Source organism: Orycteropus afer, unplaced genomic scaffold (assembly GCF_000298275.1).
Source record: "Orycteropus afer afer isolate SDZICR_OR568_19922 unplaced genomic scaffold, OryAfe1.0 scaffold00127, whole genome shotgun sequence".
In the NCBI taxonomy this organism is placed as follows: Eukaryota; Metazoa; Chordata; class Mammalia; order Tubulidentata; family Orycteropodidae; genus Orycteropus; species Orycteropus afer.
The window spans coordinates 2,773,955-2,788,209 of NW_006921714.1; the positions used below are offsets into that span (position 1 = coordinate 2,773,955).

Sequence of the window (14,255 nt, forward strand, 5' to 3'; positions counted from 1 at the left end):
TTACAGTGAAATACAGAACCCTAAGACTGGGGAAATTATTGGGAGGAGGAGGAGGAGTTAATGTCTGAAATGATGGAGTGGCATGGTAGTTTGCACATTTGGGACATCTTTGACCTCTGCCTCATGGGGACCAGCCTCGTGCTGATCTTTCTAAGAGAAATTGTTCAAGCAAATAGTTTTCAATTCTATTGTATGAAAGTTCCATGTTCTACTTTAATTAAACCCCTACTCTCGGGTGTCTGAAGGCACTTGAGTTTTTCAATCCTACAAATGATGTGCATTAGATATCAATAAAGCTGAACAAGGACTGAATGAGTCAATCAATGTTAGGCACATCACAGACTACTTGGCAAATAGCAACCCCTTCATAAATGCCAGTGATTTTTTGTTGCTCTGGTCATTTTTTCCCTTTGTTATTTTAAGTAAATATTGTCAAAATGCCCTGTACAAAGGGTGAACTAATTCAGAACCACATAAGCAAGGTGATTTGATTTCCCTAACCAAAAACAAAAAATCAACCCACTGCAATCAAGTCGATTCCAATTCATGACTCTGTAGGACAGAGTGGAACTGCGCCACAGGGTTTGCAAGGCTATAAATCTTGACAGAAGCAGATTGCCTCCTCTTTCTCCCACAGAGTGGCTTATCAGTTTGAACAACTGATCTTTCGGTTTCCAGTCCAATGCTCTAACCACTACGCTACCAGAATTCCATAATCCTTTCCAATTTCTTAAATTTTGCCTTTCGTGTTTCTTCCTCTATGTTCATGTTCTTTGACAGTTCCCTCATGCATTTTAAATTAATTGATTTCTGTATTGATATAAATTCTTTGTTATATTGAGTATTTTTTTTCCCTTTAAAATAAAAAAAAATTAACCTAAGACTCACCTCCAGTTCCTAGGACTTTCAGAAGCTCAAAATTTTCAATCCCCACCTTCTCTGAATGTCCTGTTAAATTAGCTAAAAGAGAAAAGAGAAAAAGAAAATAATTAAGGGGATCAGCAATAGGAAGGGACACCCAGGGCCTTCTGAGGTACCAGCCATGTTCTATTTTTTTTTACTTAGTACATCTTATAATTACTTATTAAATTGTACAGCTATGTTTCATGCAATTTCTGTATGTTATATGTTACAATAAATTTTTTAAAAATAATTTAGTAATTGTATTTCATAGGTTAACTAATGTGAAAATAAAACGTTAATCTGTACTGACCAATATAACCTGAAAATAAATAAATATTCTAATATGCCTATATGTATGGAAAGAAAACAGGACAGATTTATTCCTTTACTCAACAAATATTTACTGAGTGTACACTAAATACCATTCTCAGGTTCTAGGCTATTCTAGTCTCATTTCTACGACTAAGTACATGAGCACTTCTTAGCTTGAATGAGTTATTTCGTCACCCTGTGCCACAGCTTATCTCTGAAATGAAGGCATTGGTCTCAGTGATCTCTAAACTTTCTTCCAACTCTAAAATTCTTGGGCAATATTTACAAACAGAAACTCTTCAAAAACATATGTTGTTGTTATGAGCCATCAAGTCGGATCCGACTCATAGCAACCCCTCCTTGGATTTCCAAGGCAGTATCACTACAGAAGTAGACTGCCCCATCTTCCTTCCGAGGAAATATATAGCCCTCTAAATAAACATTAGGTTATCTCATAAATGAGCATTTTCCAAAGTATTTTCCACTAAATCCTGGCCTATCCTATTGTTAGGTGCTGTGTTTGGGGGAAAGATAGGAAGCAGAATGCCCTGGTCAAATAAATTTGGAAATGGTCACTTAAACAAAGTTAAACAGGTTTCTTTTCTTTTAAATTGTGATTTGGGTGAAAGTTTACAAAGCAAATTCACTTTCCATACAGCAGCTCACATACACTTTGTCTCATGACATTGACTACAATTTCCCAAAATACAACAGCTCCCCTCCCACTTTCTCCCCATAGTTACCTCTTCCCTGTGTCCTTCCCTCCATGCACTCCTGCCCCCTGAGCTGTCTCTCTGGCATACACAGCCCTTCTATTCTCCCATGACTGTTCTCTCCAAAGAGTGTATCTACCTAGTGTAAATGTTCACCTCATATGCTGTCTTTTGTTTGGCTGGAAGCCACAAGAGTGGGTTCAGTTCCAGACCTGAAGGGCAGCTAGGGGCCACAGTTTCAGGGTTCCATCAGGCTCTTGGTTCCTTTTTTTTTTCTCCAAATGATTGTGAGTTTTGTTCCACATTGTTCTCCCACTCAGTCCAGGATCTCCTACAAAGACACTCCTCTGAGTGACCATGGTAGCCAGGCACCATCTAGTTCTTCTGATCTCATAGTTGTATAGGCTGAGGATTGCATGGTATACCAGTCCCTTGGATTAATTGTTTCCACGAATCTTTGGCTTTCTTCATTCTTCTTTGCTCTGGATGAGGAAAGACCCATCGTTGCATCTACATGGCCACTTGCAAGCTTTTAAGATCCCAGTCGCTACTCGCCAAAGTAGGATGTGGAACAATGTTTTGTATAGCATGTTATGCCAATTGAGCTTGATGTTCCCTGTGACTTTGGTCCCGAGCCCACAGGTCCAACTACTCCCTCCTTCTGGGTAGCTGGCTGTGGCCAAGAAATGACTATAATCTTGTCCCTTGTCAGCTGTACTATATACCTGGGAATTCTTATAGTACATACAAATACACTTGTAGAAACATTGTCTGCCAACCCTATACATGGTCTTGGGCACACTCCACCCTGCCTAGACATATCTAATACTTCAGCCTGTCCACCCATCTATCCACCCGTATATCTATGTTTGCCTTAACTGACAACACAGTACTGTATGTGCAAAAGGGTTCATCTTTGTTATCTGTACCTCCCATGTACCTCTCTCTGTCTTCCTCTTCCTCAATGCCACCATGCTGATCACTCACATTTGGTACATTGCCCTTCTCTTCACCCAAATCAACACTTTAACCAGGTTTCTTTACTGATGAACCTCATAGATCCTATACTATGAAAACAAGCATGGTGAATCTCCAAGACTAAAATAACCCACTCACTGCCGTAGTAGACTAGACTGTGACTCATTGCTACCCCTCCTTGAGTTTCTGAGGAAGTATCTCTACAGAAGTAGATTGCCCAGTCTTCCTTCTGAAGAGTGGCTGGTGGGTTTGAACAGCCAGCCATTCTGGTTAGCAGTCAAATGCCACAGGCACTAACGGTAGCAACTACTAACACTGTGTGAACTAGCATTCTGTGCAAGTGGTTAAAAAAGGCTTTGTCCAAATCCTAATTCTACCACTTACAAGCTGTGAGACCATAAACAACTCACTTAACTTCTCTACGTCTCTAGAATAAAATGGGGGGGGGGGATCTACCCTCAAAGTTTACTGCTGTCAGCAACTTATTTTGAAATGCATTAAAAATTAAAACGGATTGATACATGAACAGAAGTATGAATAAAGCAAACATAACAAAATCTTAATGGCAGAATCTAGTTAGTGAATCTAAGGGTAAAAAGAAAAAAACACTGTCGTCAAGTTGGATCCAACTCATAGCGACCCCTCCTTGGGTTTCCGAGGCAGTATCACTACAGAAGTAGACCAGTCAACCTTCCTTCTGAGGAGTAGCTGGTGGGTGTGAACCGCCATCCTTCTGGTTAGCAGTCAAGTGCCTTAGGCACTACACCCCCAGAGCTCCCCGAGTCTAAGGGTAGTCAATGTATAATTCTTATTAACTTTCTGTATATGTGAAAATTCCCATAACAAAATGATAGGAAATAAAATACTTACCTCAGGGGGTTGTGATGAGATTTATATACTGATTGTAAGTTGTTTATAAATAAATTAATACTTTGGAACTACAACTTAAAGAAACTTAGACTCAAAGAAAAAACTTCTAGAATTAAATTTTCAAAAGATAAGTAATTTCAGTGTCTTTCCAAAGTTTAATTAAATACGCGATCTTATAGTTGGAACAAATCAATGCATGTGGCCTATGCCTACAGTTCACACACTGACATCAGCACAGATCTAAAATGAATATTAAATGAGCATTAAAACCAGAGGTATTACCTTCAAATAAATGCACAAAAGCCTATCTTCATCTACCATGTCAAGTAAATTATATTAAAAGTCAAGCTCACAGGAGGCAACTACTTCTGAAATAATAATTTGGCTCTCTTCTAATTAAATGCTACATTCTGTTATTTTATTATGTCAGAAAAAGTTTAAGACATTATTAAGGAGACATGTTGAAAATGTTAAAATTATTACTTTGTTCGTATTATGAAGAGCCATGTTTTATTTACTATAGAATATGAAAAGGCTTAGCTTTCCAAAAGCACTCTCCACATGCCATATTTCTCTCAAATTTGTATTTGCTGTTAAGAGCAGGAAGATCTGGAAATAACTTGATACACCATCACTTCAGCCTTTCACTTTCATAGGAAATTAAAAGAGGTCATAAAGCAATTACACTTTGTTTGATAAAGTATCATCCAGGAAACCCTTTCATTCACAAAGATCTTTCAGGTGATCCTTAAAGGCCCATTTCTGCTCACAATCTACGACCTCTACTACTTTGTTGGTGACATAAATCAACTTGGCCTGCAAGAGGCTCTCAAAGCTTCCCCAACTTCCTATCCCCAGGGCAAAAAATCCAGCAGAAATCTTCACACACACCCCTCCCCTCATCAACACAGCAGCCACTGTTGTTGTCCTTAGATGCCGCCAAGTCGCTTTTCACTGATTGCAATGCCATGTGACAGAGCAGAACTGCCCCATAAGGCAAGCAAGTGACCACACACACAGAAGCGAATCCAGAGGAAGGTCTATTATATTCAGTCATGGAGGAGTATTTGTTGATTATAAGTTATTTTTTAAATTATGTTAATAACAAAACTCACAAAAACAAATAGTAAATATTATACTATATAGAATCATAAGCAATGGGAAACACATGAAGTAGGTGAGCCCAGGTGTCTAAATGGTTTTCATGTGTATGTTATTATTTTGTCACTGTGATTAAAAGCCTTTGAGCATCAAAGTATAAAAATAAACACCACTTCTCTTAATTAAAGTGTTAATCTAAGAACAAGAACTCAAACTTCCTACCACGATATTAACATTTATTAGGACAATAATTAAAATGCAGGTTGCTGTTGTGTTAGGTCCCGTTGCGTTAATTCTGACTCACTTAACATCCACAATACAACCGTGAAACAGGACGCTGTGTGATTTGGACATTGTGAGAACACCATATTATATATAGGAAGGCGGCTCACTGGATGGTCACTGGGCAGGCCCAGGACCCACGCTGTGCTGAGGGACTGCGTGAGAACTTTATCTCTCCTGCTGCCCTTCCTGCATGGTCACCTCCTCGCTGCGAACCGCGCCCAGCGCCTGCCTGCCTGCTGTGGCACATATTTGCCGTCCAGCTGGCCACCTGCCAGCCTGCCCTGCTGCTGGATCTTTCCCTTCCTTTCTTGGTCTACCTAATGGGCTTCAAACTCTTCCAGCACCACCCACCCCTCCTCCACCACTTCCACCCGCCTTTTTCACACCTCCTTCTGCTACCACTGCAGCCCAGATAGTTCGGCAGCTGCCACCGCAGGAGGAGCTGTGGTCTTGGACCTGGGCATCATATGCAGGATGCCCAGGCCAAGGGGGACAGTGGCCTCTGTGGCTCCAGAGGCATTTGAGTGGTCCCTGCTGGGTTAGCACGGTAGAACAGGCAGCCACAGATGACCGCCTCACTAGGAGCCTCTCCCCCAACACCCCCAGGGCCGGGGCAGACACTGGACCAGAGAACTAGTGAGAGACAGACTGGGATCTCCTTACTTAGCAAAGTATCTCCACTAAGTCCTGTTCTCCAATTGGTATTTCTGAACTCTATTACAACCTTATGGGACACGTATGCATGCAGACACTGCTAGAATGGACTTAAGGGACATATACTTCCACGCACACATTTTATTTCACTCTAGAGGTAAAATAAATTTCAAGCAATTACAGAAACCTGTATGTGTGAGTCATTTACCAAACAAAACCAAACCCAAACCTGTTGCCATCAAGTTGACTCTGACTCACGGCAACCTCCTGTGTTCTGAGTACAACTGTACTCCACAGGGTTTCCAAGGCTATATCTTGTCAGAAGCACATCACCACACTTTTCTTCCGAGTGCCTCTGTGTGGGTCCAACCTGCCAACCTTTCAATTACTGAAATGCTTACCTGTTTACACTACCCAAGGACTCCTGAATGACATTCCTCAATTAAAAAAAAAAAAAAAAGCCAAACTCACGGCCATCAAGTCAGATCCGACTCATAGTACCCCTCCTCAGGTTTCCGAGGTGGTATCACTACAGAAGTAAATTGCCTGGTCTTCCTTCAAAAGAGTGCCTGGTGGGTTTGAACCTCCAGGCTTCTGGTTAGCAGTCAAATGCCTTAGGCAAGCATTATGCCACCAGAGCTCAGTGAGGTAAAAATATTGATCAGATGGCTTAGAACTACCTGCAAGCCTGAGATCAGAGTACCAGCAAGAGGCCTATACTACTGAGAGATAATTAGAACTGTGTACTATGTCTCTTCATATCCAAAGTATTGTTGTTGTTGTTGGTGGTGGTGGTGGTGGTGCTATTAGGTGCCTTTGAGTCAACTCCGACTCATAATGACCCTGTGTACAACAGAACGAAACACTGTCTGTTCCTGCGCCAGCCTCACAATCCTTGCTATACCTGAGCCCATCACTGCAGCCACTCTGTCAATCCATCTCGTTGAGGGCCTTCCCCTTTTTCACTGACCCTTCACTTTACCAAGCATGAATCCTTCTCCAGGGAATGGTCTCTTCTGACAACATGACCAAAGTAAGTGAGATCAAGTGTGGCCATTCTCACTTCCAAGGAGCATTCTGGCTGTACTTCTTCCAGGCCAGATCTGTTAGTTCTTCTGGAAGTCCATGTTACTCTCAGCATTCTTCGCCAGCACCACCACTCAAAAGCATCAACTCTACTTCGCTGTTCCGTATTCACTGTCCAACTCTCACATGCATATGAGATGGTACTTTATTGTACTTGGAGGAGAAAAAGCTTTTGCTCCTTTTCCTATGTCAGGCATGCTTCTGCCTAACTTGCCTTCCAGTTCTCCCCAAAGGGAAGAGAGGTTACTAATCTAATTATTCAGAAGTCCAGAGCTCTGATTTACAGAGTAACGCTAGGATACACTTTCAGTCATTAGTAGGTGGAGTCGCTGTGTTAAGCGGTCAGCCTCCACACGAGGTCTGTTTTGTTTTTGTGCCTCAGATTTCCGGCATGGTCTGACCCTTGGTGCAGACTAGCCATTCGCCTGCACTTCTCTCACTGTATATAGTGGCTGACTAAACAGATTCGGGGCTTCTCTTGGGACCTGGTTTCATTCACTAATTGTTCTGTTCCCTAACCCGTCTCAGTCGCACACTTGAATACCAAAGTCTGAAGACTCTGATCAGATGGAATCAAGAGAGAAGTAGGTTGAATTGAGGCCACCCAGCTTTACAGAAGAGATGCACACTGATCTGTTAGGGGTCTGCAAAGCTCTAATTAAAGTGGTACTTTGATTCCTACGAGCCACCGTTCATTGCTGATGGTTCCCTCAAGACTCCTGAGGGAAAAGGAGAGTGAACTGGCAGGACAGGGTTTGGGCATTTCTGGGTTTCTGGCTGTAATACACATCATCCAAATAGCACCAACATCTCACCCTCAGCCCCTATAAGCTGTAAGTTCTTGTTACACAAATAATGCTTTATGAATCAAATCAAGCCAAACCCATCGCTGTGGAGTCAATTTTGACTCACAGAGACCCTGTAAGACAGAATAGAATCGCCCCCTTAGGGTTTCCAAAGCTGTAAATCTTTACAGAAGGAGAATGTCACATCTTTCCCCTGCGGAATGGCTGGTAGGTTTGAACCGCCTACCTTTCTAGTAGCAGTCAAGCACTTAACCACTGTGCACCAGGGCTCCTAATGCTTTATGAAAATTCTTCATAAATAAACAAAATAAAAAGGAGTATCAACAAAATTTTGAAAACTTAGACTACTCAGTTGGTGTATGGTATTATGACCAGATCAGTTGTTTGTTTATAGCTAGCATCTACTTTGTTGCCCACTTTAAAAAACTAAACCAAACTCACTACCATCGAGTCAATTACGATTCATAGGGACCCTCACTGGGATTCTAGGCTCTAAGTCTTTATGGAAGCAGATTGTCCCATCTTCTTTCTGCAAAGGAGCTGGTGGGTTTGAACCTCTGATCTTCTGCTTAGCAGCCAAATGCCTTACCCACTATGCTACCAGAACTCCTCATACAAGTTGCTCACTTTATACAAGTTGTTAAACATTAGCAAACTTAGACTGAAATGATAAATATTTTCAAGGTCTGCTTTCGGCCTGTCAGCAGTCCTAATCAGCTTAGATAGCCTCCCATGACCAACATCATTTATAGATTCCTACATTAAAGCATTAGTGAGTTTGTTGTTGTTGTTAGGTGCCATCAAGTCGTTTCTGACTCATAGATACCCCATGCACAGCAGAACGAAACACTACCCGATCCCATGCCAGCTCCATGATCCCTGCTATACTGAGCCCATCATCGCAGCCACCGTGTCAATCCATCTCATTGAAGGCCTTCCCCTCTTTCATTGACCCTCCACCTTACCAAATATGAAATCCTTCTCCAGGGAATGGTCCCTTCTGACAACATGACCAAAATAGGTGAGACGAAGTCTGGCCATTCTCATTTAGACACTCAGAAAAGGGAAGTGTAAGTAGTTTTAATGCTTCCACAAAACATTTTTAACCAAGTTATTTTCTTATTAAAATATTAAAAACTATCTCACTGAAGGTCCTTCACTAGTTGATCAATGTTATTATCCTACAAAGCATTCTACCTGGCTAGGAATTCACTTTTAATACTGAATTTAACTAATCCCTTTACAAGAAGTCAACTGGTATTTTTTAAATGTTTGCCAAAACGCAAACAAATTTCAATATTGAAATGATTCACTTTAGAAAAACAGTTCTTAAAGAAAAATTCTTATATTACCATATGCACACACACGCGCGTACACACGCACACACACACACATATAACCAAACCAAACTCACTGCCATCGACTCAATTGGTGGCATAGTGCCTAAGGCATTGACTGCTAACCAGAAGGTCGGCAGTTCAAACCCACCAGCCACTCCACGGAAGGAAGAGAGGGCAATCTACTTCCATAAAGATTTACCACATCAGAAACCCAATGGGGGTTACTATGAGTCGGAATCACTCAATGGCAGTGGGTTTGATTTTCAGTTTATACATATTATATTTGGTTTCTTATTCTTTGATTAGATTTCTTCAGTTCCTCCTGTTATTTATACACACACACACACACACACATATATAATAAAATTATATAATTATATTATATATGTAATATTATATATATTATATGGGCACTCTGGTGGCGTGGTGCCTAAGACATTTGACTGCTAACCAGAAAGCTGGTGGTTCAAACCCACCAGCCACTCCTCGGAAGGAAGACTGGGCAATCTACATCCATATAGATATTGCCTTGGAAACCCAAAGAGGGGGGATCACTATGAGTCAGAATTGACTTGATGGCAGTGCAAGTTCCTTTTTTTAATATATATAATTATACTTTTTTTTTCTTTTTTAAGAGAGAGAGAGAGAAGCTTAAAAATATGGCTATGGACAGTATGGAAAAATATGACTGATTCATACCAAAAAGATAATTTATACCAAAATGATAACTGTCTTTCCCCAAAAATTTAAATAGCTTTTTATTATAAAAATAATTCATGTTCCCTGTTTTAAAAAAAGATTAGACAATACAAATATTCCTAACATAGACCATGGGGTCAGTGGTGGTTCTGTGGTAGAGTTCATGCCTTCCACCACAGAAGACCCAGGTTCGGTTCCTGGCCAAGGTACTTCATGTGCATCTACTACCCACCTGTCAGTGGTGGTTTACATGTTGCTAACAAGGCCTGGTGACCTACTCCCAAATATCAACCAATGACAACCTTACGGATCTCAGTGGTTGGGTCTGCTACTGTCCATAGGGAGATGCAGGACCAGGGAGCACTTCGTTCTTGTGCATGGGGCTGTCATGCGTAGGGCGCCAACTCAGCAGCTGCTAACAACAAGTAGACCTTGCAGATTTCCCACAATCCACTGCTCAGAGACAACCATTGTTCGTCCTTGGCATATTCTTCTAGGATGTGAACCATAAGCCAAACTAACAAATAGCTTTTTAACCTAACTTTCTATACAGTTCTATTACCAAATATAATTTGTAATGCATATTATCTATGATCACTCTTTTAAAAGTTGTGAGATGTTTACCCTGGAGCTTCCCACTCTATGGAGAAAAACAATCAGTGAAAACACATTTTTCATGCTGTTGCCATAGTTTCTGCTAAGCTCCACAAATGTAATTGCACAAAGCATGTGCTGAAATCTTTTGATTAGATCCAATGATTCATTTGTGTTAAAGCTAAGAAAAGGCTTAATTTAAAAGCACTTTTACAATTAAGTAGAAATAAAGAGAATGATAATGCATTTGAAGCCATTTCAAATATGTTTCTTAGCATATGATTAAGGCACTCATATACCAGATTTTACTCAATGAGTTAATCATTTATTAAACCTGTGGTAAGAGATAAGAAATTGCATTTAATACATAGGCTAATGGAGTCTGTTGATGATAAGGGGGATTTCATTATTACATGAAGCTAGTTAGGGAAGCTCATTGAGAACATAGGTCTTAATTCACTCACTTAAACATTCACTGGGTGCCTACAACATGCCAGCCTCTGAGTCTGAACTAGGTCTTCAGCAAAGCACAGGATTTAAACTGGCAAAGATGAGGAGCTGGCTGGGGAATTCTAGGAGAAGAACAGTAGGAGCAAAGGCCTAAGGGGGAGTGAGTACTTTCCAAGTGGAGAACAATAAAACGACTGTTCTAATTAGACATAATGGGTTTATGTGGGGAAAACAGCAAAAAATATAACATCAAGTAGTTACATGGAATTAGCTGATTCAGAACCTGGAATGCCAGGCTAACTAGATTTAATTGAATCCATAAGCAATAATGGTTCTTGACAAAATGATGCCAAAGTTTTAGGAAAATTACTCTGGCAGGAGGATGCCAGGGGGATAGAAGCAAGGAAAGGCTAATGCTAAAAGAGGATGGGGTTAATACAAGCAACTGTGTGTGCAGTGAACAGGATCTGGTGCCAGCAGAAGTCAGAACGAAGAGGAAGGATGAGCCAAGCATCACTGTCACACTCACTTCAAGAAACACTCACTGAACATGTGTCCTGGTACTGAGATTACAAACAAACACACAGGGTCCCCACTTTCAAAGAAAAATTCATTGAAATTCTGCTTCACTTTTCCCTCAATGGTCCCAAAAATAAAGTACAAGAAGGCAAGTCTGGTGATGGTAGTGTTACGGACAGAACACAGAAGTTGAAGAGGGAAGTTACAGGGTTTCGACACCAATTTTGAAATGATGGCAGAACATCCCACAAGGGCTGTCGTGTAGGCAACTCTAGACAAGGAACTAAAGTTCTGCAGAGACATCATGCACAAAGGTATTAGGAGAGGGGCAAGGGCTAATGTCTTAAGCAGAAAGCCCTTCAGGAGGTTACACGAAGAGAAAGGTGAGCCTTGATGGTCACCCAGAGTTAGGAACCAAGAAGAAAAAGAAAAGACAGAGAAACGGTTACAAAATTAACAATGTAGAGAACCAGAAAAGACAGAGAACCAATGTGAAAAACAGATTATCAATGAAATCCAGCGTAGCATGAAGCAGATGAAGATTGAGAAATACTGAATTCAGTTAGGTCAACGGTGATTTTTGAAAGAACCATTAATAGTGAAAGAATGAGAGCAAAAGGCAGATGTTAAGAACATAATGAAGGAAATAGGACTTTTCTGTACTTTTTTAAAGTCTGAAAAGGGAATTAAAAAAATATAGTTGAAAGAGAAAAAAAGTGAATTATTTGCATGATAATCTACCAGTCAAGACATCAGATGACGTATTGCATTGGGCAAATCTGCTGCAAAAGACCTCTTTCAAGTGCTGAAGAACAAAGATGTCTCCTTGAAGACTAAGGTGTGCCTAACCCAAGCCATGGTATTTTCAGTCACCTCTTACGCATGTGAGAGCTGGACAGTGAATAAGGAAGACCAAAGAAGAGTTGATGCTTTTGAGTTGTGGTGTGGAGAAGAATGCTAAGAGTACCACGGACTGCTAAAAGGACTAACATCTATCCTGGAAGAAGTGCAGCTAGAATGCTCCTTGGAAGCGAGAATGGCCAGACTTTGTCTCTCATCTACTTTGGTCATGTTATCAGGAGGAACTATTTCCTGGAGAAGTAAATCATGCTTAGTAAAGTGGAGGGTCATCGAAGCAGGGGAAGGCCCTCAACAAGATGGGCTGCCACAGTGGCTACAATGATGAGCTTGGGTACAGCAAGGATCACAAGGCTGGCACAGGACCAGGCAGCATTGTGTTCTGTTGTACATCGGGTCACTATGAGTCAGGGACGACTCAACAGCACCTAACAACAACAACTAGCATGCTGCAATGGGCAAATTGGCTGCAAAAGACTTAAAGTGTTAAAAAGCAAAGATGTTACTCTGAGGACTCAGGTAAGTCTTACTCAAGCCAGGGTCTTTTCAATTCCACATATGTATGAGAAAGCTGGACAATGAATAAGGAAGACTGACAAATTGATGCCTTTGAATTATGGTGTTGGAGAAAAATATTGAATTGATGCAAAACCATATAGCATCATAATATCCTAGATCATCAAACTGTTCAGAACACCCATGCAATCCAAGTCACATTCAATCCAATGAGTATTTAATTGCCCACAACAAAAATCCAAGCCCCAACCTAAAATCATATGAATAAATAAAGCCTTTGTCTCAATTATTTTGAGGGGGACCAAACAATCTTTGGATTACCAAGAAACAAAATAGCCTTAAAAGCAATGATCATGGATAATTCTGTTCAAGAAACAAGAGATATAAAAGGAAGGAATGGAGGGAAAAATGAAAAAGAATCATATGAAACTTTTTTCCCCAAAAGTAGGAGAAGGCCTATGGACAGAGGGAATATGGGAAAGGATGGAAGAAGTGGATATGAAAGGGATGGTTCCAAAGGGAGCAGGTCCTTCAGGAAGTAATGAATAATGGGATCCAGGTCAGAAAGGGCTAGAGAGGAGGATTACAGAATAGAGGCAAGGATAAGGATATGTTAAAAAGTGTCAAGGATGAAAAACGTACATACAGCTTTTCCAATGGACCCAAATGTTCTCTGAAGGCAGCCTCAGGGAGGCAGTGTGTTGAAGTGAGAGCTCGGAAATCAATATCGAGGAAAAAATAAGACCTGTGCAAAGTTACTTTCAGAGATGGAAATCACTGTAAACAAGACAGAAGGATGCGAACCATCTTAATCAAAAGGGCTGACATTTCTGAAAAAAACATATCAACAGAAGATGGAGTAGACCAAATGAATATGAAAAAGCCGAGTCACCAACTGGGTAGGATATTTCTAGATGGTCTAGGGGACAACCTAACCAGCCAATCCAAATATCAGGTCCCCTGGGAAGCAACATCCCTATCATGCATTAGCATGCGCCTGGTTATAAGAACATTCCATCAAGTCCCTTTTTTCTAATTCCACACTCACCAAGCAATCTAATTTTAGCTTTCTGCAAAGAAAGACTGCACTAGGCAAGGAGACACAAGTGGTTCATTTGTTCCTATTTCCCAGCATAAGTTGGTAAGGTGTCATTTCGGTTCACCCCTCAGCTATCTGTGCTTAAAGCTACAGCTATATGCACGAAATGAGGGCGGGAAGAGGTGACACACCGCTTCCTGACCCAGCAGTGAGTCCTACTCACCACAAGCAAGGCCACCACAGTAAGTAGCCTGTGGTCCTGTCAATGATTTTCTGGTTGTCTTTTTCATCTCAGAAGAAAAAGAGAACAACTACAAAAAGCAACACCGTGAGCTTTACTTGTGAAAGCAAGAAGCCCAGAACCTGTGACCTGTCGCAGTTGACGCTGAATTAATTAAACCATAAGCTATTATAAATCTTTCCCCTACAGAACATCAACAACTGCTAAAACTTAAACATTATCTACTCAAATACTCATTCAATTTTCAGGCACTTAACAGATTTTTCTTTTTGAGACATTAGCTATTCAATT

At 40.8% G+C, this 14,255-nt stretch overlaps 1 protein-coding gene across 1 annotated transcript in view; it reads right to left on the bottom strand.

Moving 5' to 3' along the window:
• Positions 1–14,255, bottom strand: part of RPS6KA5 (ribosomal protein S6 kinase A5) — a 263,424-nt gene that overhangs the window by 176,712 nt on the left and 72,457 nt on the right. The window contains exon 2 of the mRNA XM_007944489.1: positions 889–960. Coding sequence (XP_007942680.1) covers positions 889–960 — 72 coding nt within the window. The remainder of the gene's footprint in view (positions 1–888; positions 961–14,255) is intronic.